This window comes from Sminthopsis crassicaudata, chromosome 2 (assembly GCF_048593235.1).
Source record: "Sminthopsis crassicaudata isolate SCR6 chromosome 2, ASM4859323v1, whole genome shotgun sequence".
In the NCBI taxonomy this organism is placed as follows: Eukaryota; Metazoa; Chordata; class Mammalia; order Dasyuromorphia; family Dasyuridae; genus Sminthopsis; species Sminthopsis crassicaudata.
This window is the reverse complement of record NC_133618.1, coordinates 399,852,923-399,878,762: the sequence shown is the minus strand read 5'-3', so window position 1 is coordinate 399,878,762 and position 25,840 is coordinate 399,852,923. Positions and strand designations below refer to the sequence as shown.

Genomic DNA, 25,840 nt, shown 5'->3' with positions numbered 1-25,840 from the left:
GAGTCAGGAAGAGTCACCTAAGATTCAGACACCTGGGTAAGTCACTTAATTCTATTTGCCTCAGTCTCCTCATCTGTATATAGTGAACTGGAGAAAGAAATGGCAAACCGCTCCAATATCTCTGCCAAAAAATTCCAAATGGAGTCACAGAGTAGGACATTACTGATCCGATTGAACAACAACAAAATTCTTGAAGGGGGTGACTGAAGGAAAGTTGCAGATGTGATTGAAAACCCTAGCCTGGGACTCAGAAGACCTGGCAGCTCTACTCTTTAGTCATTATTTAAAGGAATTTGGAGCAGTTTGCGGGGGAGGTTGGGTGAGTCCCTGCCTTTACTCCACCATCTTGGCTCCGCCTTCCCCAGCTAGACTGTTTATTTGTGCCTCAGTCTCCTCTTCAGTAAAATGAAGAGATTTGCTCAGGATCCCTCCCGATTCTTTCATGCTACAATTTCCAAGTTTAGGTCTAATGAGTGAGTTCAGTGGCTGTATTACCACATTACTCTCTCTCTTTTCTCTTTTCCCAGTAAAGTGTATCCGGAGCACTCCAGAGTATTTTGCAGAAAGGCTCTTTAAAGCCATGAAGGTGAGTATGGATCCAGAGGTGGGATTGAAGAGTGGTAACCGAGGGCAGGATCCTACTGCTGGAACTAGTACTTTGTATATTGTAGGCACCCAAAAAATGATGAATTAAATCAGATCGTGCTGTTCTTTGCCCCTGGGAGTAAAGGGCTGCCTAGGGCATCTCCTCTCAGTAGACCTTGGCCAAATGGTCGGTCAACAAGTCTCTTCTGTAAAGGCTGCCCCCAAAAGGAGTGATTTCAGGGTCTTCCTTCTCACCCACATCCCTGTCTCTTCCAGGGCTTGGGAACTCGGGACAACACCTTAATCCGCATCATGGTCTCCAGAAGTGAACTGGACATGCTTGATATAAGAGAGGTGTTCCGGACCAAATATGAAAAGTCTCTCTACAGCATGATTAAGGTGAGCAAAGACCTGGGATGGAGGGGATGGAAGGACTGGCGATAGAGGTCAGGCCCAAGCCTAGCCACAAGAAGTCCCATGACATTGCATTTGTGAGAGACATCTTAAAAGTACCCAGAGCAACAAGCCTCTTGGGGATCTAAAGTGAATCAGATCAGGGGACTTGAAGATCAGGAAGGAAGAGCAGGAAGGAAGCCCCTAGCTCACTACATTTCTGTTTGGGCTATCTGATTTACATTAGACATGTCCTTTTGGACATTTTGGCATTTTGGTAACATGATAGGGTCCTATCAGGTTGCTAAAGAAGCTTGTATGCCCCCAAAAGGAAAAAAAAAATTTAAAAAATATAAAAAAGCTTGTATCCCTCAGATCATCCCATCCTCTACCAAGGATTAGTCAGCCGTAGAACCTTAGAGCTAGATGTCATCCAACAAGAATTTTTAAGCACCTACTATGTGCTTGGCACTATGCTAAGTACCTACTATGTGCTTGGCACTATGCTAAGTACTGAGGATATAAAAAAGGTAAAAAAACCAAAACCAGCCTTTACCCTCAAAGAACTTGTCATCTAATTAGAGAGGCAACTTGCAGTTATGTACAAACAAGGTAGATGCAGGATAATTTGGATATTATTAACAGAGAGAGGATAGTAGCATTAAGAACAAACTTTACAGACCAATTAATCTAAGTTTCATCCTACAGAAAAGGAAACCACGCCCCAGAAAGGGGAAGTACTACATGACCTTGGGTATGTTTAGCATTGATTGCCAAAGAGCATTATGGCTGAAAAGTGAGGGGGAGTTGGACATGAAGGTTAGGGTGAAAGCAGGAATATTGGAAAATGATTTGTGAAAAGATGGAGTGATTCTGCTGGTTTATGTGGTCCCTGTTTCTCCCCGTTCCCACTCTCCACTGGAAGAGAGCTTGGTCCCCAATGCTGAACAAGGGCATTCTTGCCATTTCCTGCAATCCTCTGGTGTTTGGGGGCCTCTCCACACCAGCTGAGAAGGGACCCATGACTGAGCCTAGACACCCATTGTTTGGAAAAGTGATGTCAGATAAAGCTGAAGGCTAATTTCCCCCCCTCTTTCTCTCTTCCTAGAATGACACATCTGGAGAGTACAAAAAAGCCCTGCTGAAGTTGTGTGGTGGGGATGATGAGTAAGTCACCTTCGGCACCCTTCTTCTGGAGGGACGTCGAATGGTCCCCCGTTGTAGATCAGGAGAGAGGTCACAGCAGATTGTGAGAGTGGGGAGGGAAAAGCCCCTGGTTTCTCTACTATTATCTCACACCCCAAGTGGGGAGACAGAGAAGAAGCTTCCAGGCCCAGTGGGACATTGGGGGAGGGAGGAGCTATCTCTCCATCATGTATGACTTTTGTGCACATGTATATAGTTCCTGAGACCAGGACCCTTAACGGCTCAGACTTTTGGCCAGGGCTAAGCCGAGCCCTCTTCCCCTGCAGACCCCCAGCCCGCATTTTTGGATATCTTGGTCCCTGGAGACCCGAGCAGTGAGGGACGAATCCAGAATGTATCATAGTGTTCTGTAGGCCAGTGAAAGAAGAGTCCTGAGTGCAAGGGAGAAGCCTCCAGCATATGTGGGAGGACCCGGCCAGCTATTTGGAGAACGGCCAGGGCAGGAATCAAGGCTCTTATCTCTATATGGCTGTATATACAGCTCACTTAGATAGATACCTAAGGGTTCACTGTGTGTGGGGAGGAGAGAAAGGGAAGGGAGGTCTCTGAGAGTAAACAGTGCTGGGCTTGGAGTCAGGAAGACCGGAATTCACATCCCATTCTTGTGACTCTGAACACGTCACTCTCCGTGGGCCTTGGTCAGCTCCCGACAATTTACCCATCTGTGACTTACTAGATTGCCCTCTTTCGTGCAGGGAGTTGCTCCGCACAGTTCTCAGCTGATTAAATGATAGGTAGTCAAATTATTTGCAAGTCATATGTAAAAGAGACACACGCACACGTAGACAGGTGCCAGTGTCTGAGATGAGACTTGTGTGACACCGTACTGAGTATGACTATGGAGACTCAGCTATGTATTAACTCTCCACTTCCCTAAGAGTCAGGCATGGACCTTCCCTGAGGAGAGGGACTGATTAGAGTCCTGTGCTACCCCCTGAGGTGTACACGGAGACAGGTAAGGTCCCTCAGAGCCAAGGAATCACCCGCCATGCTGGCTCTGGGGGGACTTGCCAGGGGATGAGGAATTCAGCCTTCATCTAGCAAAGCAGGAGGGACTTTCCCAGTGAGGATGTCCTTAAACATCCTGGCCAGAGCACAGGAAAAAGACGGCCGTGATATGGGGAGGGGGTGCTGTGGGAATGGGGGGGCCTTCCTTCTCTCACAGTGCTGGAAATAGCCTCCTGCCTCCTTCCGCAGGGTGAGTAGAAATGTACCCCTCATGGAATGAAACAGTACGGGTAGCTGACCTCCCTTTAATGCAGTCATTTAGTTCCTAAGCTGACTGTTTTACAATCAAGTCCAAATTTAAACATAGTGGAAGGTTATTGTCTAAAGTGTCCCTGCAAGGGATAAACCTAAATTTCTCTGTGGGTTTAATCTAAATTTTTCTCTATTCAGTTTGCACAAAATGAAGTTTCTCTAAATCTTTTGGAAGATGAAGTAGGGGATTTCAAGACTGCTTAAACAGCCTTCGGGGAGAGAGGCTAAAGTTGTTCTCCCCCATGCTCCAAAATAAAGCAAGAGGGGGCTCAGCATCCTGTGTGTGTGTGTGTGTGTGTGTGTGTGTGTGTGTGTGTGTGTGTGTGTGTGTGTGTGTGTGTGTGTATGTGTTGGGGGAGGGGCTGGCGTACCTTGGATGGATGGGTCCCAGGCCTTCCTCACCAGACCTGTCCTCTTCCTTCCCCATCCCCTCGTTGCAGTGCTGCAGGCCAGTTCTTCCCAGAGGCAGCGAAGGTGGCCTATCAGATGTGGGAGCTTAGTGCAGTGGCCCGAGTGGAGGTCAGATCCGTGCCCCCCCTCCCCATCCTGCTTGCACCCTGGACCACATGGCTTTTCCTCTCTGACAGCTGGCTCCCACCTTCTCCTTCTCTGGCTCCGGGCTCCCCCGGACAACCAATGGGAGGTGCTGGGACAAACACTAAGGCTTCCTTTTCTTCCAAGTGATGGTGGCGCTGAAATTCCATCAGCCCCCCTAACCGAATGGGCTGGAAGGTTTGGGGGGAGCAATTAACCACTAACAGGAATTGCTGCAGCAAGATGGACTAACCCCTCTAAAACGTCTTTCTCAGCCTCCTGCTGATGGCTGGGGCTTTGATGCATGACAGCAGAGATCAGACTGGCTTGGGCACAGCTGTCACGGGTCCCCAGAATCTGTGGCCCTGCAGTGAGGCTCCCAGGAGCCTTAATATACCTATTTAAGCAGGTGTGAAAAGGCTCAGGATTATTGGGAATAAGCTATTGCTCCAGGGCTGCCTCCCTTCCTTCCCCATCCGATGGGGTGGGGTCTGGAGCTGCCTCTGAAAGGGAAAAGGTAAATTGGGCAGGGACAGGACTCGGGAGACCAGGGAGAGAAAGTTAAAAGGCCCACCTCAGAGGAGCTAGCGGTACCCTGCCCTTCGTATACATAGCCTCATGTGTGGATCTCCACGAGCTCTCCATTGGCGGGTATTGTATAACGCCCAACAAAGACAGACTTTCCTTATGCATTGTCAGGAGACCCAGTCCGGTGATGGGCTGTGTGAGCCCTGGGCAAGTCACCTCACCCAGACAGTGAGGGATTAGAACTCACTCTCTGCCAGGCCCCTTGTAGCGCATTCTCTGGCTCCATGTCATCCAAAGCTTCAGACAGCCTCTATCACCTGGAATTCTCTGCTTCTCAAGAACAGCACTGGATGTGCACTGCTGCCCTGGCCATGAGGGTCTCTCTCTGTCTGCCTGCCAGGAGTGCAGGGTCTGTGTGCTGTGCTCCTCCTCCCCACTCCCTCCCTCCTGCCAGTTGCTTGGCCCAGCACTTGCTGGGAAATCCCCCTTCTCCTACTCTAGGGCTCCGGGGGAGCATCTCAACATCCCTCTCAGCTCTCTCTTGCTTCTTCTAGCTCAAGGGAACCGTGCGTCCAACGCCAGATTTTGACCCAGAAGCAGATGCCAAGGCCCTGAGGAAAGCCATGAAAGGCCTAGGTAAGGGGAATGCTGGAAAGACTTGTTGGGGGGCGATTAATAAGGAAAAGTGGATGTAACAAGGGCAGGTTCTAGAACTAGAGGCTTTTTAAGCTAGCAAAACCTTCTTCTGATCCTGGAATTATTTGAGTTGAAGACTCAGTGTGGAGTGTTAGAAAGAGACTTGAAGTCAGCAGAGATATGGGGTCCAGTACTTCCCAATACGCTCCCAGCTCTGTGACCTTCAACAGCTCAGGTTCTTTCTTTCTCTTAAAGTGGAACAAATGTGCTGAAATCATGGGGTAATGTAAGACATGTGGCAGTGCTTGGGGGAAAAAAAATAGACCTTGCAAATGTCAGATATTATCCCAGTAAATAGCTGTGTCCATTGAGGAGCTAATGAATTAAGTGCACCTGCTGCCACCTGGTGTCCATCTGCTCCTCTGGCTAGAGAATTTACTTAGTCGTCTAGCAGAGGAAGAAAGAAAGGTTTGGGCTCCCTGATGTGATTTAGATGATCATGGGATCACAGAATCTCTGAGCTAGAAAGCTCACATTCTTGCAAAACCATTAAAAAAAACTTACATATTTTTTCAATTAGCAAAAATCAGCCTTTTTCCCCCCAAAGCCATTTAATCTAACCATTTCACCTTTGCCTGAAGACTTCTAGAGAAGCAGAGAATCTACTTCTTCCCCTTCCATCTTTGGCCACTTTGTTTTCCCTATATCTACATTGAAATGTTGTTCTACCATTTCCACACTTCGTACCTTATTTTGCCTCCTGGAGGCAAGCAGACCAAGACTAAGGCCAAGACCTTTTTTCTCTCCAAATACTCAGAGATGGCATTCCTGTGCCCTCAAGATCATCTATAGGTTACAGAGTTCCTTCCACCGGTTACTTTTTGCACAGCATCATCCCAAGACCATTGATCCTGGCCACCTTCCTCAGAACTGCCCTTTTCAGTGCGCTCCCTGAGATGTAGCTGCTATAACCGAACATAGGAGTCCCGATGTGACCTGGTTGGGTCAATCACCTCTCTTATTTTGGACACCAACTTCCAGAGCAGTGAAAGACTAGTTAGTTAGCTCTTTTGTCTGCTACCCAGGACTCCTGTTAAACCTTCACTTTTCATGTGAATGACTGGACCGCTATGGCCTTTGGAGCTGATTCTTTGAATCAAGTGTAAGGTTTTAGTTATCTCTTATCTCCTAAGATCCCATTCACTGGTCTTACCTGTCAAGATATATTTGGATTCTGATTCTGTCATTTAACTTAGTTACTGAGCATTACATCATCTTGGGAATCTGATAAGCTTAGCTTCATCTAAGTTGCTGATTAAAAAAAAAAAATGTTACAAGGCACAAGACCAGGAAGAGATCCCTGAGATATTTCACACACTTCTCTACACCGAGGTTAATCTAGTAATTACTGTTCTTTGGGTCTGATTAGTCAATTCCAAATCTTGCTAAGTGTCTCCTCACCTCTATCTTTCTTCATCTGCAAGTCAGCAAGCATTTATTAAGTGCTTACTGTATTCCAGAGGATCCAAAGACAAAAATGGATTGATTCCCTGTCCTCAAGGAACTTCTTTTCTTTTTTTTTTTTTTTTTTTTTTATTTATCTTTTTTTTATTTTTTACAATTTCCAATTTGGTATTTGTTTGGAGTTTTCTTTTTTTTATTAATTTCATAATTATAACATTTTTTGACAGGACATATGCATATGTAATTTTTTTTTTTACATTATCCCTTGTACTCCTTTTTGTTCCGAATTTTTCCCTTCCTTCTCTCCACTCCCTCCCCTAAATGGCAGGCATTCCCATACATATTAAATATCTTATAGTCTATCCTGGTAAAATATATATGTGCAGAACCGAGTTTTTTTTTGTTGTTGTTGTTGCAAAGGAAGAATTGTATTTGGAAGATAAAAATAATCTGGGAAGAAAAAAAATGCTCACAGTTTACACTCATTTCCCAGTGAAGGAACTTATGTTCTATTTATACATATGTAGATAAGTAAATACTAAATATACACCACACATAATATACATGTAATGTGAACAGATGCATATATATTCACAGCTATGTATCTATGCAGATTTAGGTATTAAATATATGCATATATCAGACACATAATAGTCTAATCTAATAAACTAATCTGAGAAAGCAGGAAATGTCTCTTGAACTGAGCTTTGAGGGAATCAAGAAAGAGATAGGAAGGGAGAGAGTATCAGTTCATAGTTGGGGGTGGAGGTAGGAGGGATCTGCACAAGGGAGCTTGAAGACAGAACACTATATATGGAGAATACTGATTATATCAGGTTATGTAGAATGTAGAATGCATTAGAGGGAGATACATGTAATCAGACCAAAAAGATAGGCTGCCACAGGCTACAAAGAGCTTTAAATGCCAGACAGAGAAGTTTGAAGACCACTGCAGACACTGAGGACTCTTGAGTAAGGACTTGACTTGATTAGACCACTTGGCAAATCTGTGGGAAACAAATTAGAGAGCGATTCATTAGGAAGTAGTTCAGGTGAGAGGGGATAAGGGCCTGAGTTCAAGTGAGAGAAGAATGGGACAGATGTGCAAGTTCTTAGAGAGGAAGGACCAATAAGATGGGGTGGCAATCTAGGGGATGTGGGATGAGGGAGAGTGAAGGGGTGAGGGTAACTCCTAGGTTGTGAACCTGGGTGACAAGAAGAAGGGTGTTGCCTTATATTGAAATAAGGTCATTAGAAAGCAGAGTGAATTTAGAAGAAAAGATGTTAATGAGTTTTGTTTTCAATGTGTTGAGGTGGAACTGTCTATAGGATATCTCTGTGGAGATAACCATCAGGGAGCTGGGATTGTGGAACCCGATCTCAGGGGAGAGATGAGGGATAATACAGAGACTTGAGGATCATCCCCTTAGAGATTATAGTTGAACCTATGAAAACTGATGAGATCACTAAGAGAGATGATAGCTCAGGAAGCTGCTCTGAAACAGACCCACCCACAGTGGGTTAGACATAGATGATCTTAGAAGATCAGAAGACAAGTCAGACAGGTAGGAGGAGAACTGTGATAAAGCTGTGTCACAAGATCATACGAAATAGTGTCCAGAACATGAGACTGATTCACAAAGACAGTATGAGAGACACTGCTGGCATTTATGTAATGCTTTAAGGTTTGCAAACCATTTAGATATATTGAACGCATTTAATCTTCCCTCATCTCTGACAGGTAATTAATATTTATCATTATCCCCATTTTATAGATGAAGAAACCGAGGCTGAGAGACATTCAGTCACTTGTCCATGATCACACACTTGTTAAGGTTCTAAGATAGAATTTGAACTCTGACTTAAAATCTAACGCTTTCCATTGAGGCATCTATCCAACTACCATTGAGTATCTAGATAAAGTAACATTTTGTGTAGAATACTGGACGTTAGGTCCGAAAACACTGAAAACAAATATTATCTCAGGTATTTTATTGTGACCCTGGCTGAGTCACTAATTTCTTGTGACCTGAGTTCCTCATCTATAAAATGAGAGACTCAGTGATTCCTTCCAGCTCTCTAAATCTGTGGGTCATATGATTTACCAATCTAATAATCTTGGTAATTAGATTGCTTTGGCAAAACAGTTTTATATATTTTTTTAATTAAAGCATTTTATTTACAAAACATATACATGGATAATTTTCAGTTCCTACTCCCCTAGGAAGTATTTTTACTTAAATGTTCACAGGACTTAGTTTGTTTCTCACTTTGCATTTATAAATTTTTACTTTGTTCTGATATAGGTTATAAAGATATATAAAAACACTGAATATAAAACATGTTGAAATATCAAGGAAAAGTTGATAAAAATGTACATGATAAAGTTAATCATACATTACTTTTATATTATTAATTATTAATTGTGTTAATCTATTAATACATTTCATGTGACCACTTAAACTTACTCAACCTACTAAAGATCAAAAAGCTAGAGTGAACACAAGCATGTTTTCAAGGATTAAGCCATCATGAAAAGTTTGCAATTAAATATTTCTTCATCATTCTTGATAAAGTCACATTAATACTTTATGATCACTGTTTTCTTGTCCCTTCAACAATGTATTTTAGCATTTTGCAGAAATTAAAGGCAAATTCAATAACCTACAGTCTCCTAGTTCTACTGCATTCTTTTATTGGGAAACCATTAAAATTATCTCCAGTCCTGTGACACTTTTTTATTCTTTATGATTAGAAAAACATAAGAATAGTGGCCAATCAGTTACAATTCTTTCAGATCCTAGGCATGTAATTCACCTAGACCTGATAACATGGATGAACTCTTTAGGGACAGTCAAGTGCTTTCATCTCTACTTATTTGGGATTTCAGATTATTATTTTTTTTCCTTCCTTTTCAGTCTAGTGATTATTTGCCTTAAAGAAACCAAAGAGCAAAACAATTCTGTCTTCACTCTATCATGATTTCATCTATCCTGATAATGATCCTATCTCTTCTTTGATTTTCTGGTCCCCCAATAAAGTGGTAAAGTCCTTTTTAACATCCTTAATGTACTTCCCCAATCTCAGCTCATTCTGAGTTTTAGCTCTCCTACCATGATTTTCACTTAAGCATGACATAGGTCTTTATTCATCATTTATTGTCTGCTGTTGCTTCCATCTTTTACAAATCTAAAATTGTTCACTTCACATGAATCTCATTAGGCAGATTCTCATTTTCCTCTTCATTGGAATAGTTAACTATTTTTGTCTTCCAAATTTTCATTCTCCAAATCTTCTCCTCCTTTTTGGACTGATCTCACATGTAGAATTTTAGGCTGGTGATCTGACCCATTCTTTCTTTGAATCCTCTGAAAGCTATTTTCCTAAAATCTACTATGTATATCAGACTTTGCCCTACTTTCTTTTCCTGCATCATGATTCTAAGAGGGACTTGTTATCCCTACCCCTGCCTCCAGGTCCTCTATTTCTACTTCACCAACCATTTCATCCTTGTCAGGACCAGATCTATTATAACAATTGTATCTTTACCTTTGAATGATTACCTTATCATTAAGGTGATCAAGAACGTTTTAGCTGTTCTCTTTTTGAAGAGAAACCTTTAGCAGATATCTGGATATTTGAAGTCTCCCATCTCTTCTCAATCATGTTGCTATGCCAGATCTGTTTCCAGAATTTTTTTCTTCTTTTATATAATCTCTAGTTATTCCCATACCAATATCACTTGTTTTTACCTATCCTTTCTTTTTAAATCAATATGTTCTCTATTTTGCTTCCCACCCCTGCTTCAAGAGGGACAGCATGGTATAGGGATTTTCTAGAAAATATAGATTTGTGCTCTGAGTCTGATGATTCCTGGAAGTGTGTCAAGTTTTTAATTTCTCTGGACCTCAGTTTCCTCACTTGTGAAATGTAGATAATATAAATAGAGTAGGTTTGAAGCTCAAATAAAATAATGTATATAACACTCTTAGCAAAATTTAAAGCATTATACAAATGCTATTATTTAGTGATAGGGAACTCACTATCTTTCTCATGTAGCCTATTCCAGTTTTGAATAATTTTAATAGTTAGAAGTCCTTCTGAATCCTCTTTGGCCATTTCAGGCACAGATGAGGACACCATCATAGATATCGTCACACACCGCAGCAATGACCAGCGGCAGCAGATTCGGCAGACCTTCAAGTCCCACTATGGCCGGGTGAGGATGCTTGTACCTTTGGTTGTACCTGACTCTGGGACTCATTCACAAGTTTGGCCAGCTTCCTCCTTTTCCTGGGCCTTTTTGGCTCAGCTTTATTAATTTAACTACTCATCCCAGAGTCTAGTAGCCTCTAGTGTCCTTTCTTTAATGTGACAGGGACATATTTGTTCCTTCACCTCAGAAGCTGTAGTGAGCCATTCATGCTCTGCTCACTCCCCCCCCCCTTTTTTTTTTGTTTGTTTTTGCTGAGGCAATGGGGCTTAAGTGACTTGCCCAGGGTCATACAGCTAGAAAATGTGATTTAAACTCGGGTCCTCCTGACTTCAGGGCTGGTGCTCTGTCCACTGCACCACCCACCTGCCCCCATTTCCCCCTTGTGACCAGTGGTATGTGTTGGGGGTGGTTGATCAGGGGCCACTTTGTGTCTAGGGTTAGTTAGGAGAACCATCCAGAGAACATAGCTACACGAGTGGACCTTATGCTTAAACCTCCAGCATTATTCTCAGTGTCGATTATCTTACTCAGACTCCCTCAGCTGCTCCATCTTAAAATACAGCAGCCCTGCCCTGCCCCTGGACCCCTTCTCTTTAGTCCTATTCCATGGCCCAGGTGATACTCTTCTCCTTTGGTTGGGTAGGGAGAAGGCTGTTTGTTCCTCTTTTCCCCCTATCCACTCTCTTCTTTTAAAAGGACCTGATGGCTGATTTGAAATCTGAGATCTCAGGAAACCTGGCGAAGCTGATCTTGGGCCTCATGATGCCTCCCGCTCACTATGATGCCAAGCAACTGAAGAAGGCCATGGAGGTGCCGCGCCGGGGAAGGGGAGGGGAAGCTTGGGCAGCCCTGGGTGCAGGGGGTGGTGCAGACAGAGAGCAACCTTCCTCACCCTATCTGGCCCACCTGGGCCAGTACCCCAGTGTTTCATGCCAGGAGACCATAGATAGGTGAGCAAGAGAAACAGGAGGTAGAAGGAGGCCTAGAAAGAAATGTAGGAGGAATGAAGTGATGACTGACCTGGCCCTGAACCCCTAGCCTGGGGAAGCTCCATTTGGTCTTGAGGTGGAGAGTAGGTCTTCCTAGTAATGGGAACAAAGTTATGGCTGAGCCCCGCCTTTCCCCATGGGCTTCCAGGGAGCTGGCACTGATGAACAGGCTCTGATTGAAATCCTGGCCACTCGGAACAACCAAGAAATTCAGGCCATCAATGAAGCTTACCAAGAAGGTAAGAGGACAAGGGATTAAAGAGAGAGAGCCATGGCGGTTCTGGGCTGAGGGTGGGAACAGTGGAAGGAGGGGAGAGCTAGTGTGAGAGAGCCTTTGGGAAGATGCCAGGGCACTCTGATCGCCTTCCTCTGAGTTTTACATCTCTGTCTCTCTGTCTCTCTCTTTCTGTCTCTCTATCTCTATCTCTCTGTCTCTCTCTGTCTCTCTGTCTCTGTCTCTCTCTTTCTCTCTGTCTCTGTCTCTGTGTCTCTCTCTCTATCTCTGTCTCTCTGTCTCTCTCTCTGGCTCTCTCTCTCTCTCTCTCTCTCTCTCTGTCTCTGTCTCTCTCTCTCTCTCTGTCTTTCTGTCTGTCTGTCTCTCTCTCTCTGTCTTTCTCTCTCTCTTTTTTAACTGAAGCTTTTTCTTTTTTTCCCCCAAACATATGCATGGATAATTTTTCAACATTAACCCTTGCTAAACCTTCTTCCAGTTTTCGCCCCCTTCCCTCTTCCCTAGATGGCTAGTAATCCACTATGTGTTAAACATGGTAAAAAATATATCCAAATCCAATATAGGCATGTGTATTTATACAATAATCTTGCTGCATAAGAAAAAACAGATCAAAAAGAAAAAATGAGGAAGAAAATAGAATTCAAGCAAACAACCACAAAAGAAGTGAAAATGTTATGTGATGATCCAGACTCAGTTCCCACAGACCTCTCTCTAGATGTAGATGGCTCTCTTCATCATATCATTGGAACTGGCCTAGGCTTCTCTTTATGTCCAACTTAGTTTGCCTAGCAGTGCTCACCCCCATGTGCTTCACATTTCTCTCTTCTCAGACTACCATAAATCTCTGGAGGATGACTTGACTTCTGACACATCTGGCCACCTGAAGAGGATCCTGGTCTCCCTGGCAACGGTAAGAGCAGGTGGTAGTGCCAGGTGTTCCTATGTGCATAAATTGATAAATGATAATCATTTATTAAGTATCTGTTATGTGCCAAGCACTGTGCTAAGTGCTGGGAATACAAATAAAATCAAGCCAGAAAGTCCTTTCTTATAGGACATAAAAGGAGAGCTAGAATAAAGAGCAAGGGTAAAGAAGGCAAATGAACAGCCTGATTCCAGGTCCCAGAACCCAGGATGGCAGAGACAGGAGTTTGATTTCTGTTGAAAGGAAGACAAAGAGGCAGCTAAGTTACACAATGGATAGTGATGGCCCCAGGACCTTAGTTCAAATTTAAGGAAGGAAGGAATGAAGAAAGGAAAGGAAGGAAGGGAGGGAGGGAGAAAACAAAGAGGATGGCCCTTATCCCTCTTTGTCTCAGTTTCCTTATCTGTAAAAAATGAGCTGGAGAAGGAAATAGCACACCATTCCAATATATCTGCCCTGAAAATCCCAAGTGAGATCATGAAGAGCGAACACAACTGAAAAATGATTGAAGAACAACATTGTATAACTTATTCTCTTGATTCTACTCACTTCATTCTGGATCAATTCAAACAAGTCTTCCCAGGCTTCTATGAAACCATCCCCTACATATTTCTTAGAGCACAATAGTAGTCTATCACACTTACATTCCATAATTTATTCCCTCAGGAGATGGGTAAATGCTTAGTGTCTAGTTCTTTGCCACTACAAAAAGAGCATCTATAAAAATGTTTGTACCTATTGGTCCCTTCTTCTTTGTTCTCTTTGGAGGTGTGAGCCTAGTAATGGAATTTATAGTCAAAGCACAGGTCAGTGGCTTTGGGGACATAGTTCACATCATTCTCTAAAATTGTTGTACAAATTCACAGCTCCTCCAACTGTGCATCAACATATCTGTTTTCCTTTAATTCCACCAACATTTATCATTTTTCTTTTTTGTCAGCTTTGCTGAACTAATGGGTATGAAGGACTTTATTTAATTTGTGTTTCTCTAGTTGTCTGTGATTTAGAACATTTTTCATATGGCTATGGATTTCTCCTTTTTAAAAATGCCCCAAAAGATACTTCTCCACAAATACTGATAAGCCCCTTTACAAAATATATTCCTGAGAAGAGAATTTATTAATTATTAACAGAAAGGAGTACACCCTTTAACTTTGGCTTTGGACACAACCTTGACTGCTGGTTTTTTTTTTTTTTATTTATTGGTATTTTTGTTTTCAAGGCCCTTTTATTTCCTTATATATTCCTTCTCTAGCCCTCTTCCTACTCATTAGGACATTACTTTAACATAAAATAACGAAGGAAGAGGGAGGAAAAGCAGTTCAACAAAACTAACCCAACAATCACTCAAATATGACGAAAACCTGGGCACTCATAGACTGCCACCCAAACAACTGGCCTATTTTGGAACATCAAATAGAAGGTTGTATCTAAAAGAAGAGCAGAAGTCAAATTAAGAAATAGAGAAGGTTAAAGTCAGGTCATAGAATAGAGAAGGGTAAATTATTTCAAATCCTGTACCTCTCAATCACACATCAATTAAGTGTGACAGTACTGAATTTGCAATGTTGTACACTCAAGAGTATCCATTTTCTGCCCAAATAAATAAATAAATAAATAAATAAAAATAAAAAAAGGAGGGGAGTTCATATCTCAGTTTCCCTTCCACATCCCTGTTGCTGTCACTTCCACGACTGTTGTATTTGGCCTAAATTTTTTGTTGTCCCTTAGAACTGTCTGTACAGCTTCATGGGAGAATAAGTGGTACAATGAATAAAGGACTCAGAATCAAGAAGACTCATCTTCTTGCCTCAGTTTCCTTATCTGTAAAATGAATTGGAGAAGGAAAGGGCAAACTCCAGTATCTTTGCCAAGAAAACCACGAATGTTGCCGCAAAGAGTTGGATGCAACTAAAAAACATTCACTAAGCTCCTGTCACTTTCTATCACCTTCAGGATCAAATGAAAAATGCTTGTCATTTAAAGCTCATTGTAACCCAGCCCCTTCCTCTCCTTCCTGTCTTATCCTTCAGTCCCCTTTGATCCAGCCATACTAGATCTCTCAGTGGTCCTTTTCGGTGCCCCCAAGCTGTTAGTACAGTCCACTCTAAGTAATCTTTCATCTCCTCTATCTCTAGTTTGTATGGACCAAGTTATTTTACATATATTATCTCCCTCAAAAGACTGAACTCCTTGAAGGAAGTTTGCCTTAAACTCATTTAAATGCCAGGCACAAAGTGAAGGTTTAATCAAATGGTGTTGACCAAACTGGATGTTTTATGAATATTTTTATATTGATGAGTCTTTTGCTGTCTTCTGCTTTTGTGAGTTTATATTCCCAGGAATAAGATCTGAGTTAGTGCATAAACAAGTTACCTTTTCTTTTTGCCATCAGGGTAAAGTGACTTGCCTCGGGTCATAGTTAGCAAGTGTTTGAGGCTGAATTTGAATTCAAGTTCTTCAGACTCCAGAGCCAGTGGTCTTGTCTACCATGTCACCTGGCTGCCCTATAAGTTAGTTTTTCTTGCAAAATGCCAAATGATTTTTTCCCGAACTGTCAAATCAATTTATAGTTCCACCAGCATTCATTCTTGTCTCCTTACTTAGCCCTTACAACAATGACATCTCCTGTTCTTTAACAGTTTTGCTAGCCTAATGATTGTGAAGTGAACCATTTACAGAGGAGGAAACTGAGGTCCAGAATGATTATGAGCTAATTGCTACCTGGGGGACTTTGAGTAATTCAGGCAAGAACTGAACTCAGATTCAAGTATGACCACACACTCTCAAGATATTTCCCCTTCCTAACTCTCTATCAGTATTCACTTGAAGTTAGCAAAGAAAACTTTCTGGAAGAGAGAGAATCAGAGATGGGCCTTGATTTAAAAATTATTTTGTCCAGTTTCATGTCCTTATAATAAACTGTGAGCTGGGGTAGGATCAGAGACTCTCATATCTCTCCTTCCTCTTGTTTAACAAAGGGTTTATCACTCTTCACTCAGTACATTTATGGTAATTAATCAAAATTCTTTGCTATGTCCACTACAGGGGAATCGTGATGAGGGACCTGAAAATTCAGATCAGGCTCGAGAGGATGCCCAGGTGAGACTGCTTGAAATTCTTCTGGTATATTTTAGGGGGCTGCTGGTCTGATTTAAAATTCTCTCCCTGGGAAGTGGCCATCCTAGTCCCAGGGAACTAGCATTTCCTCCTTAGGGAAAAAACCCTATCCAGAGAAACAAGTCCATTTTAGAGAAAGGAAGAAAGGGGAGGTCTGGATACCCCTGTGGTGTGGTATGGGCTGTTAGCCAGGTGGTGTCCTGGGTGGTCTTGAGTTTCCTCAGTTGCAAATTAGAAGCAGTGAACAGGCAAATAGGGAGGTGGCTGCCCTCCCTTAGACAGAGGTGGACTTGGGGGCACACTGGGGTCTCCTGGCTGCTTTGCTGGGATGGCATTGCTTGGTTTGGCTGTCTCTGGGGCTGAGGTGCTTCCTTCCCAAAGCTAGAACCATCTGTTCTTTGTTCAAGAGCTCTTTTTTGCTACTTTTAGAACCAGTGGGAGATCCCAGTGAGATTCAGGCCAGCCTGCTTATGCTAAAGAGAGCCTGCCGTGTCATAACTGCTATCTTAACAGGGTACTTTGGTTCTCCTTCCCACACTCTCTCTCTCACACACACACCTGCATATCTTGCAGATACTTGTGAAACTAAGTACCAATTATCTCCCACATCCTAAAACCCACAAAACAAGAGGGGAATGAGAATTGGAGATTCTCACCTAATTAATGGAGAATTCTCTCATCACTCACGTCCCCCTACATCACCCCAAATACCTCTCGAAGTGCAGAGTGCAGTCAAATTATATGATAAAATTTCCAGAACTATAAACAATACTGTCATCTATAAGCACAGAATGGAAAGAAAACTGGAATCAGATCAGGTCCAGTTCAGACTATAATTACTGCACAAAACTAGTTGTGTGATCTTGGTAAGTTTATTTCCCCTTTCTGCACCTTTTAGGAGAAAAGAGGGATAATTTGGTATGTTCTAAGGGGTTTTCCAGCTCTGACATTCCATCTCCTGAGGACTCAAGACCTGCTCTGATTTTCTCTCCCCTGTAGTCCCCCATACATAAAGAGCCACTGAATCATATGTAAGGATCCCTGCAAGTCAAATACTGACTTAGAAAACCTCATATTAGCATGACATATGTTCTATAATGTTTTTATTTATCTTGTTAAATGTTTCCCCAGTTACATTTTAATCTGATTCAGGCAACACTTGGGAGTATTGCACACGTTTGCCTTAAAGCACTAAAATATTTTATTTTTAAAGACCAAAAGCAGAGAAATGGATCATCTCCTTTTTCCTCTGCTATCTCAGAGATCTCAATCTGTATCTTCTTGTTCCCTATTCACCTAACTGGCAGTTTTTCAAATGGAGAAGTGCTAAAGAGTATGTGGCAAAACTGAATTTAAGAAAATGGGAAGTTAGCTCTGTTTTGATTTTTCTCTCCTTAGAGCCAGAGTGGGATTTTTTTTTAAGCCACCACCTGTCCCTTAATTTTCTGTTAGATTCCATCGGAGGTTAATAATTAACCTCACAAGCTCTTTTTAAATTCAAATGCTCCTGGAAAGAGGGAAAGACGTCAGTGGAATGTCAGAACTGAAAATTAACAAACAGTCCAATCCCCTATTTCACCAATTGTGAAACTGCAGTCTGAAAAGGAGAAAGAATTTACCCAAAGCCACACAGGGCGTTAGGGGTGGAACTCGGACCAGAGCCAGGTACCGACTCTCAGGCGAGGATTCTTTTGATAACAGTTACCAAACTGAATGTGGTGATTTACCTTTTCCTCTGTATCTGGAGAGTTGGACAATCTGAAGTGACAGTTGGGAAGGGGGAAATGGCACCCGGGAGTCCTAGAAAACTCGTTTTGTCCAGGGCTGGTCCTGTAGAAAGGGTGAAGGTTGGTAAATCATACTAATAGCTGGCGTGTGTAATGCACTTTTAAGTTTGTAAAGTGCTTTACCAATATCAGTTTTGATCCTCAAAACAACCCCCGGTGGTAGGTGCTATGATTATCCCCATTTTACAGTGGAGGAAAGGGAGCCGATGGAAGCTGCCCAGAGTCACACATATAGTACGTGACCTCAGTTTTCTTGACTCCAGCATTTCTTGACATCCACTGCATCACCGATTCCTGGTAATGCAAAATTGTGCATTTTTGACAAGGCTTTAACATATGTCCTGTGAACCAAGGATGTGCTAGTAAATGTTTAACAGGTGGCTCTCTAGTAGAAAAAGATGCTATATAGCACATTATTAAATTTAATTGCCAATTTCCAAAGTGTGTGTGTTGATGCTAAAAATTTAACAATAAACTCCAGCAATTAATTAGCCCATTAAAAAAAAAAAAAAAAAGGTTGTGATTGTCTTCTAGCTGGATCTAGGTGTTCTTTGGCACCTCCCCCATCCCATTCCTCCTGCAGGTTTCCTAATTAGGCTTTTGAATCCTGGCTGGATCTTCCCACTTCCATTCCAATGAGTCTCTCCCTGTCCTAAATACAGTTTGCAATTCCTGCTTTTGTCAGCAGAGGGAGCGCAATGGACAGATTTTCCAGCTCACTGCGGTGGCTTTTTAGAGAGAAAGAGAGAGAAACCGGGGTGTCACTGAAGGGAGGTTTGACTGGGGTCGGCTCCTAATCCAAGTCTTGCCCAGTCCGTCTCACACAGCTGTTTTGGGAGCGGAGGGCTCGTGTGGACCTCCAGACTCGCCCATCTTTGAAGGGAGATCCCTGGGCCCTAGGTAGAGCCAGGAAACAAAGAATGTCAGAACTGGAAAGGACTTTAGGGAACATCTAATCCACTCCCTCATTTTTCAGTGGAGACCTAGAGAAAGTGACTTTGTCCACAGTCAAACAGGGAGTTAGTGTCAGAGGGGGTGGGATTGGAAACCTGAGTCTTTAAAGGTGGAAAAATATTTCTGAATGCAGAAATTCCTCGACAGCATTTCTGAAGTTTATGGAAAAGAGATGCTTTCAACTTGAAATGTCTCAAAGTGGGGATAAAAATTCTGGGGAGGGAGAAGGTTCTAACAAAACAATCATCTATAACAAAAAGTTACAATTAGTCTCATTGGTATGGTTGCCATACGCATCTGAAAAACAATAAAAATAAATTTAAATAGAGAGATTGATATATATTTAAATGTGTATATATTATATATTGCATATATTTGCATACATATGTAATATTTATATATGCATATGTGTGGTAGATGTATATATACGTTATATTATGTGCATATACATACATTTAAGTATGTATATATTTAAATTTATTTTTAGTTATTATATTTTTATAATATAGGTGTGTCTGGCATGTATATATATATATACATTTAAATATGTGTATCTATATATTTAAATTTTTATTATTTTTATATTTACAATTCATACATATATGTATATGCATACATATACACAAATGCAACACATGATATATATATACATGATATATATATATACATTTAAATATATGTCTATATGTATTCAAATTTATTTTTATTGATTATATTTCCGGTATGTCTGATAATTGTAGGGATGAGACTAGTTGTAACTTATTGTATATATCAAACATACTTTTATATATTCTAACAGTGATTAACCTTGTAAACTTATCCTCTGTAACATCTGGCATCAGCGGAGAAACTTTGTATTTATTTTGTATTTTTATTTTGTCACATTTTATCCTTAGAATGAATCTGAAAAAGGCACTGGACTTGGAATCAGGAGACAAATTCAAATCCCAGCTCTAGCTTTTATATTTTCTGTGATCTTTCAGCTTCTTGATGTGTTAAACGAGAGCATTAATAATTGCACTATTGCTTTTCACAAGAAAGCAGATCTACCTTGGCGTTTCTTTCCATTTAACTGGGGTCCTTAAACAAATGTGATTTGCCCAAAATAATCGAGTGAGTTAGTGGCAGAGCTAGGACTAGAAACTACACCTACTGATTTCCCCTGTATTTTAAGATGATCTCTCAGGTCCTTTCTCGTTTTGACATTTTTTGAGTTTGAGCCAAAAGATCAGAGGGTACTGGGCTCTCTTCTTCATTTATGTGATTACATTGTCCTTGTAAGACCCTCTTCCCAAACATTACAGTACCTCCTACCCCACCCCTTCATCCCAAATTGGGTCTTTTCAGACCTTACTCTTACTTTGCCTTCCCCTCTTTCCCTTCTCCCGGCTCTCAGGTGATTGCAGAAATCTTGGTGAGTTTTGAATTTTATTATGATTTTTAATACTCCATATGAATGATTTCTGGCTTAGATTGCTTGCGTGTGCTGAACCAACTGGGGAGTGTTATTTGGGGTTTGAGGCTTCCCTAAGGTGTTCTCTCTCCTTCTCTCTCGGTCTGTCTCTCATTAGTCATTCTCCCCATCACCTGTGCCCCCTACCCCATCCCAAATACCTCTTGAAGTGTATTTGTCTGGGGATAAACAGAGGGGAAAACAGTGGGCAGAAAAGCCACCTTTAAACACAGGTCATTGGGACTCATGGCTGAAGCTGCCTGTTTGATGCTCCTGTTTGGGCCAGCTCAGAACCTCTCCCCAGGAAACTTTGGTTCCTGAATGGGAATGGAAAGTGGATACCAAGTTTTCCCAAGTTTTCCAAAGGGCAGAGCATCGCCACAAGTTGGGAAAGAACAGGCCATCCCTCCCAAGCAGGCCCTACCCATTACACCCATAGAGACATAGCCCTTGGACAAGATTTGAGTATTGAACTTAAACAGTAACAATTTCTCCCTGTTTTCCTTCTGTTATCCCAATCCTACCTGTTTTCCCTTATCCCAACTTTATAGGAAATAGCAGATACAACAAGCAGTGGGGACAAACCTTCTCTGGAGACACGTTTCATGAGTATTTTATGTTCTCGAAGTTACCAGCACCTGCGGAGAGGTTAGTGTTCCACTGTGAGAAAAGAAGCACACATGGGAAGAGAGGAGAGAAAAAGACATGTTTTCACCTTTGGTTACATTGTCATGTAGCCCCAAACCCCCCACTGATTTTAGGTCACATTAATAGATTTATTAGCATCCAGGACAAGGGAGGAAATAATTCTATTCTCACTGCCCTGTTCATACCACATACTGAGAATTTTAGGAGGAACATTGATAAGTTGTGGGTTTTTTTTTTCATTTAATAATATGTTTTCCTGGTCAAAACTCTTAGGAACTAAAAAAAATCATCTTAGGAACTCATGTCTCTTGGTGGTGCCTTAATCATAGTCCTGGGGGGTCATTTGGGATGTTTAAAGGGCTTGGGAAGGGGGGATCAGGGAATTAAAGGGTGGGAAGTTCCCCTCTCTATTGATCTTGGAGTTCACTCCCTCTCCTGGGCTTTCCTGGCTTCTAGTTTTCCAGGAATTCATCAAGATGACTAACCACGATGTGGAGCATACCATTAAGAAAGAGATGTCTGGTGACGTGCGGGATGCCTTGGTGACTATTGGTCAGTGGCTGGAGGTGGGAGGGAATTGTGGGATAGGGGACCAGTACCGTTGCCCAGGAGGGAGCTTGTAGTAGCAGAAATTCCAGTCCATTTGAAACTCTGCCCACTTGGTCTGAAAGTTAATGAGGATTTTCTTCTTAATCTATGGGAACTTGAGGGGAAAAGTTGGTGCTTATCTACTTGTCTGTAGTGAATTAGAAGGAGAAATAAAGGAGAATGGAAATGTTACTTACAAATACCCAATTCTACTCTACATTCCCTTCCTCCCAACCTCCCCCGCCCCCCAATCCAACTAGTTCTTGAATTACTTGAGCATCATTATATTTTAGTGAGTGGGGAAGACAGTGATGAGAATAATTGTTAATGAATACTAGGACAAGAAGAGTCAAGATGAAACTCCAGCTGTCCCTTCCAATCTCCCTTTCTCTTTCTTTTTTTCATTCCCTTATCTGCTGTTATTAAACACCTACTATGTGCCAGGCAAGATTTGTATTTGGATATACATACCTTTAGGGTTTTCCTGTGTATTGCACAGGGCATTGAGCTGCCCAATTTGGGGCCTACTCTGGGCCAGAGCTAGTAATCCCAAGACTCAAGGAAGCTGGGATGGGGCACAGGGCTGCTTTCTGAGCTCCTTTTATACTCTGCTTCCTGATACTTAGTCCGTTCTTCCTTTTAAGCCGTCTTTGGGGAAATATTTTGATGCTATTTCTAGCCAAGCCATTGTGAGCACCAATGAAATCCTGTTCATATTTGTAGACTCTACTGCTCCCACCCCCATGGACCAGCTGTCCCTATAAGTGAAGCAGGGGGTCATTTATGTATCAGACTTTGAGGAGAATCAAATGCCCTCCCCACCCTGCATCAAAATATCTTCCCTACTGTGAATCAGAGTGCCAAAGTTTTTACCGCTAGAACTTAATCCTTTTGCATCTTAAGGGATATAGGGTATTCCTGCCCCCCACTAGAAAGCAGATATCCCTAGACTCAAGCCACTTTAATTATCAGCTAACTACTTAGAAAAGATAAGTTGACAGTCAGCTGAGATCAAAGTCCCTGTGAATGGGAGGGGCAGGCACAGGGCAGATGCCTGAGTGGAAAGAATCACTGTGAGGGATGATGTCAGTGCCAGAAACCAATTTTGCTGGCACTCAGTCATTGTTCGGGCTGGCACTGGATAATAGCCCCAGGTTTGTGTGGAGATAATAAGAGAAGCTATCTTCTAACTACATTTCCTTTTTTCTCCTTAGTCCAGAGTGTCAAGAACAAGCCCCTCTTCTTTGCTGATAAGCTGTACAAGTCCATGAAGGTAAACCTTTCCTCCCTTTGGGATAGTCTAGAGCCAGCCACCAAAAGACAGCCCAGATCTTTTTCATTCCCTGCTCTCCCACACTCTAAGGTTAATAGTCTCCTGTTCATAAAGATGCTAAAAACACTGGGAGGTGTCCTATGTAAGAAGGAAAAAACATGTCAAGTCTCCTTCCAGAGGGATTACAAACTCAAAGTGTTTTTCTAAAGCCGGTATGAGAACATTTCCTGGAAAATTTTAGAGACAGGTAGTGAGCTCAGAGATAGCATAGGGAATAACCTCAAGGAGAAGCTACCAACTTCTAATACCTGTAGCCGGTGTTTTTCTGGGGCAGTACCTAGGGCAGGCCCAGGTCTGGTTCTGCTATTATCTGTCCTCCCCTACTCATTCTGTTTCTGATGTTTGATCCTTTTTGTAGAACTGCACACCCAGGTCTAGAGCTATCGATAACCACAAATAACCTCATTTACTCTACAAGTTTTCTGTAGCTTCTGGGTCTTCACTAGTAATAAGGCTAGGTCCAAGTGCATGAACTTCTTGGACAAAGTGTCCAATCTATTAAAAATGGAGATTGTACTAGATGAACTTTAAAGTCCAAAATACTAAAATCCTTGAAGAAAAAGGTCCAAGTCTGTTCTCTGTTTCCCCAGCTGTATCTAATGTTCCAGTTCCAAACAGTCCCAAGTGCTCATGGAAGCCAATTAATCTGTCCCATCTTGGGAAGTATTGGGAGATTGAGACATGATTTTCTCCCATGGGCTTGGCTGATGGGGGGATATGTGTATGTGAGTGTGGGTCCCTCCCTCCCATCCTCTCTGTAAATTTGCATCCATATTTACTCTTTATCAGGGAGCAGGCACAGATGAGAAAACTCTCACAAGAATCATGGTCTCCAGGAGTGAGATTGACCTGCTCAACATTAGGCGGGAGTTCATTGAGAAATATGACAAATCACTTCACCATGTCATTGAGGTAAGGAGGAAGGACCTGCAATCCAGGTGTCCCTTACCAAGGACTTGACCAGCATTAGACCTTAAGGGAAGGGAGTGTGATTTGAGTTGAGTTCCAATGACTTTTTAAAAAAAATTTCAATAGGATTTTATTTTTCCAAATATACATAAAGATATTTTTTCAATGTTCATTTTTCTAAGACTTTGTGTTCTAATTTTTTCTCCCTTCAAGACAGCAAGTAATCTGATAATAGATTAAAAGTGTGCAGTTCTTTTAAACATATGTGCTCATGAGAGCAAGAGTAGAAAAAGCATGAGAAAGAAAAACAAACAAAAAAGGTAGAAATACAATGTTTTGATTTATATTCAGGCTCCATATAATTGTCTCTGGCTGCAGGTGGCATTTTCCATCCCAAGTCTATTGAAATTGTCTTGAATCACAGCCCCAATGACTTTTTTTTATCCTCTCTCTCCATAGCTCATCATATTTTTGCTCTTGGGGAGGTATCCCCTGCATCGAAACATAAAAGAATTTGTATTCCAGGGGCTGATGGGGGCCTTGTTAAGGGGATGGTGGCTGCCACCCTGGGAGGTACCTGGGAAGGTTTTTCACTAGGAACATATCCTTTCTTTCTTTTCTTAGAGTGACAACTCCGGGGACTACCTCAAGGCTTTGCTGGCCCTCTGTGGAGGAGAGGACTAGCTGGAAAGGGGAGAGCTGGTCCCCAGTTGAAAGCTGCCCTGTGGGTTGTAGAGGTTGCACCATGGCTTCAGGAGCAACTTCCTTTGCTATCCAGCCTCACACTCGAGGAGACCACAGCCAGCACCGATCCCTGCGCAGCCGTGACAAGTGGGAAGGGGAAGGGTGGTGCACAAGGGTTGGGGAGGGAAGGGACTTGGGACTTGTCTTCTGTGAATGCTGTAGGAGGAAAGGGTGACACCTCCAGAGAGGTACTTTACCCAGTGAAGTTACTCCTGTCCATGTACTCTAAAATGAATAAAATGTACGCCGATTCTAGAATCTGAGTTACAAGGTATCTCCAAAAGACATCTCACCCAGAATGGAACGGGCGCTCCTTCTACACGATCTGTACACAATTTTTGCTTTAAGACTTCAGAATTGAGGAACTCACTGATTTTTTTTTTTTTTAAGGGAGCCCATTCTTCTTTGGGGCAGTTTTAATTGTTATAAAGTCCCTTTATTTATTGGGTCAAAAATTGCTTCCCCTGATTCCTCTCAATTCCATTCTAGTAACCCAGAATATTCACGATATAGGAGATAAAATCAGACAGAGACCAAAGACAAGCTTCCCTTCCCAGCTCTACCAGTGCCCACAGATTCTACCTCCCATTTAATTCTCTTGTTTTTGCCTTCCACACCATAGCCTCTCCCTACCTGATGCTCCTTTAAAGTGCTCCCCTCCATGGGCTTTCCTGAAGGCACTTTAGCACAGTGCCCGGCACTCAAAAAAAATGCTTGTTGGCTGACTGATGTATAGGGTCTCTGAAGTATGTTCTGTTAGTTTTGGGTACAACTAAACAAGTTCCAGAAAGGAAATTATATTTCCTATAATGCTGCTCTCTGCTTCCTCTTATTTCTCCCAAAGTAGACGGAAAATTGACTCTAATCTAGTGTCTTCTTACTGATCTAACACGAACATTCAACCTTATATAGTTATGAATCAATTGGTTCCCGGGCATTTGACCCAGCACTAAGCATTTATTAAGTCTTACTCCTGCCAGGCATTGTGCTGGGGAATGAGGTGTATGAATACATAGAATACAGTCCCTATTTTTAAGAGGCTTACATTCTCTTATATAAGTTGGTGATTCCAACTTATAAATCAGAACCTTGATACTGCAACAGTTCTTTAAGATATCACATTGCTTTATCATTTGTTAAACGCTTACTATGGGTCAGGTTCTGTGTGAGACCCTAGGAATAAAAAGAGAAGTGGATGTTTGACTAGTAAATAGAATACCATAGGCGTGTATCCATCTAGCTCCTTCCTCTTGCATATACTGCTTCTGCTGTTACCTGGACAAATGCTAAAGAAATCCTGATATGGAGAAGGGAGGGCACAAAGGAAGGGAGCAGA

At 42.1% G+C, this 25,840-nt stretch overlaps 1 protein-coding gene across 6 annotated transcripts in view; it reads left to right on the top strand.

Moving 5' to 3' along the window:
• The window catches only part of ANXA6 (annexin A6), a 60,562-nt gene extending 35,803 nt beyond the window's left edge, over window positions 1–24,759 (top strand). For 2 of the 6 annotated variants that reach the window (XM_074291829.1, XM_074291830.1), the window contains exons 11-26: window positions 528–586; window positions 862–984; window positions 2,087–2,145; window positions 3,885–3,963; window positions 5,061–5,142; window positions 10,731–10,825; window positions 11,519–11,632; window positions 11,960–12,050; window positions 12,874–12,953; window positions 16,017–16,070; window positions 20,226–20,243; window positions 20,834–20,930; window positions 21,387–21,482; window positions 22,733–22,791; window positions 23,641–23,763; window positions 24,385–24,759. In XM_074291829.1, the coding sequence (XP_074147930.1) occupies window positions 528–586; window positions 862–984; window positions 2,087–2,145; window positions 3,885–3,963; window positions 5,061–5,142; window positions 10,731–10,825; window positions 11,519–11,632; window positions 11,960–12,050; window positions 12,874–12,953; window positions 16,017–16,070; window positions 20,226–20,243; window positions 20,834–20,930; window positions 21,387–21,482; window positions 22,733–22,791; window positions 23,641–23,763; window positions 24,385–24,444 (1,289 nt within the window). In that variant the 3' untranslated portion in view covers window positions 24,445–24,759. Of the gene's footprint in view, window positions 1–527; window positions 587–861; window positions 985–2,086; window positions 2,146–3,884; window positions 3,964–5,060; window positions 5,192–10,698; window positions 10,826–11,518; window positions 11,633–11,959; window positions 12,051–12,873; window positions 12,954–16,016; window positions 16,095–20,225; window positions 20,244–20,833; window positions 20,931–21,386; window positions 21,483–22,732; window positions 22,792–23,640; window positions 23,764–24,384 lie in introns of all 6 variants that reach the window. The other 4 variants (XM_074291831.1, XM_074291832.1, XM_074291828.1 and 1 more) reach the window with 3 other exon arrangements.
• Window positions 24,760–25,840: the final 1,081 nt, after the last annotated feature.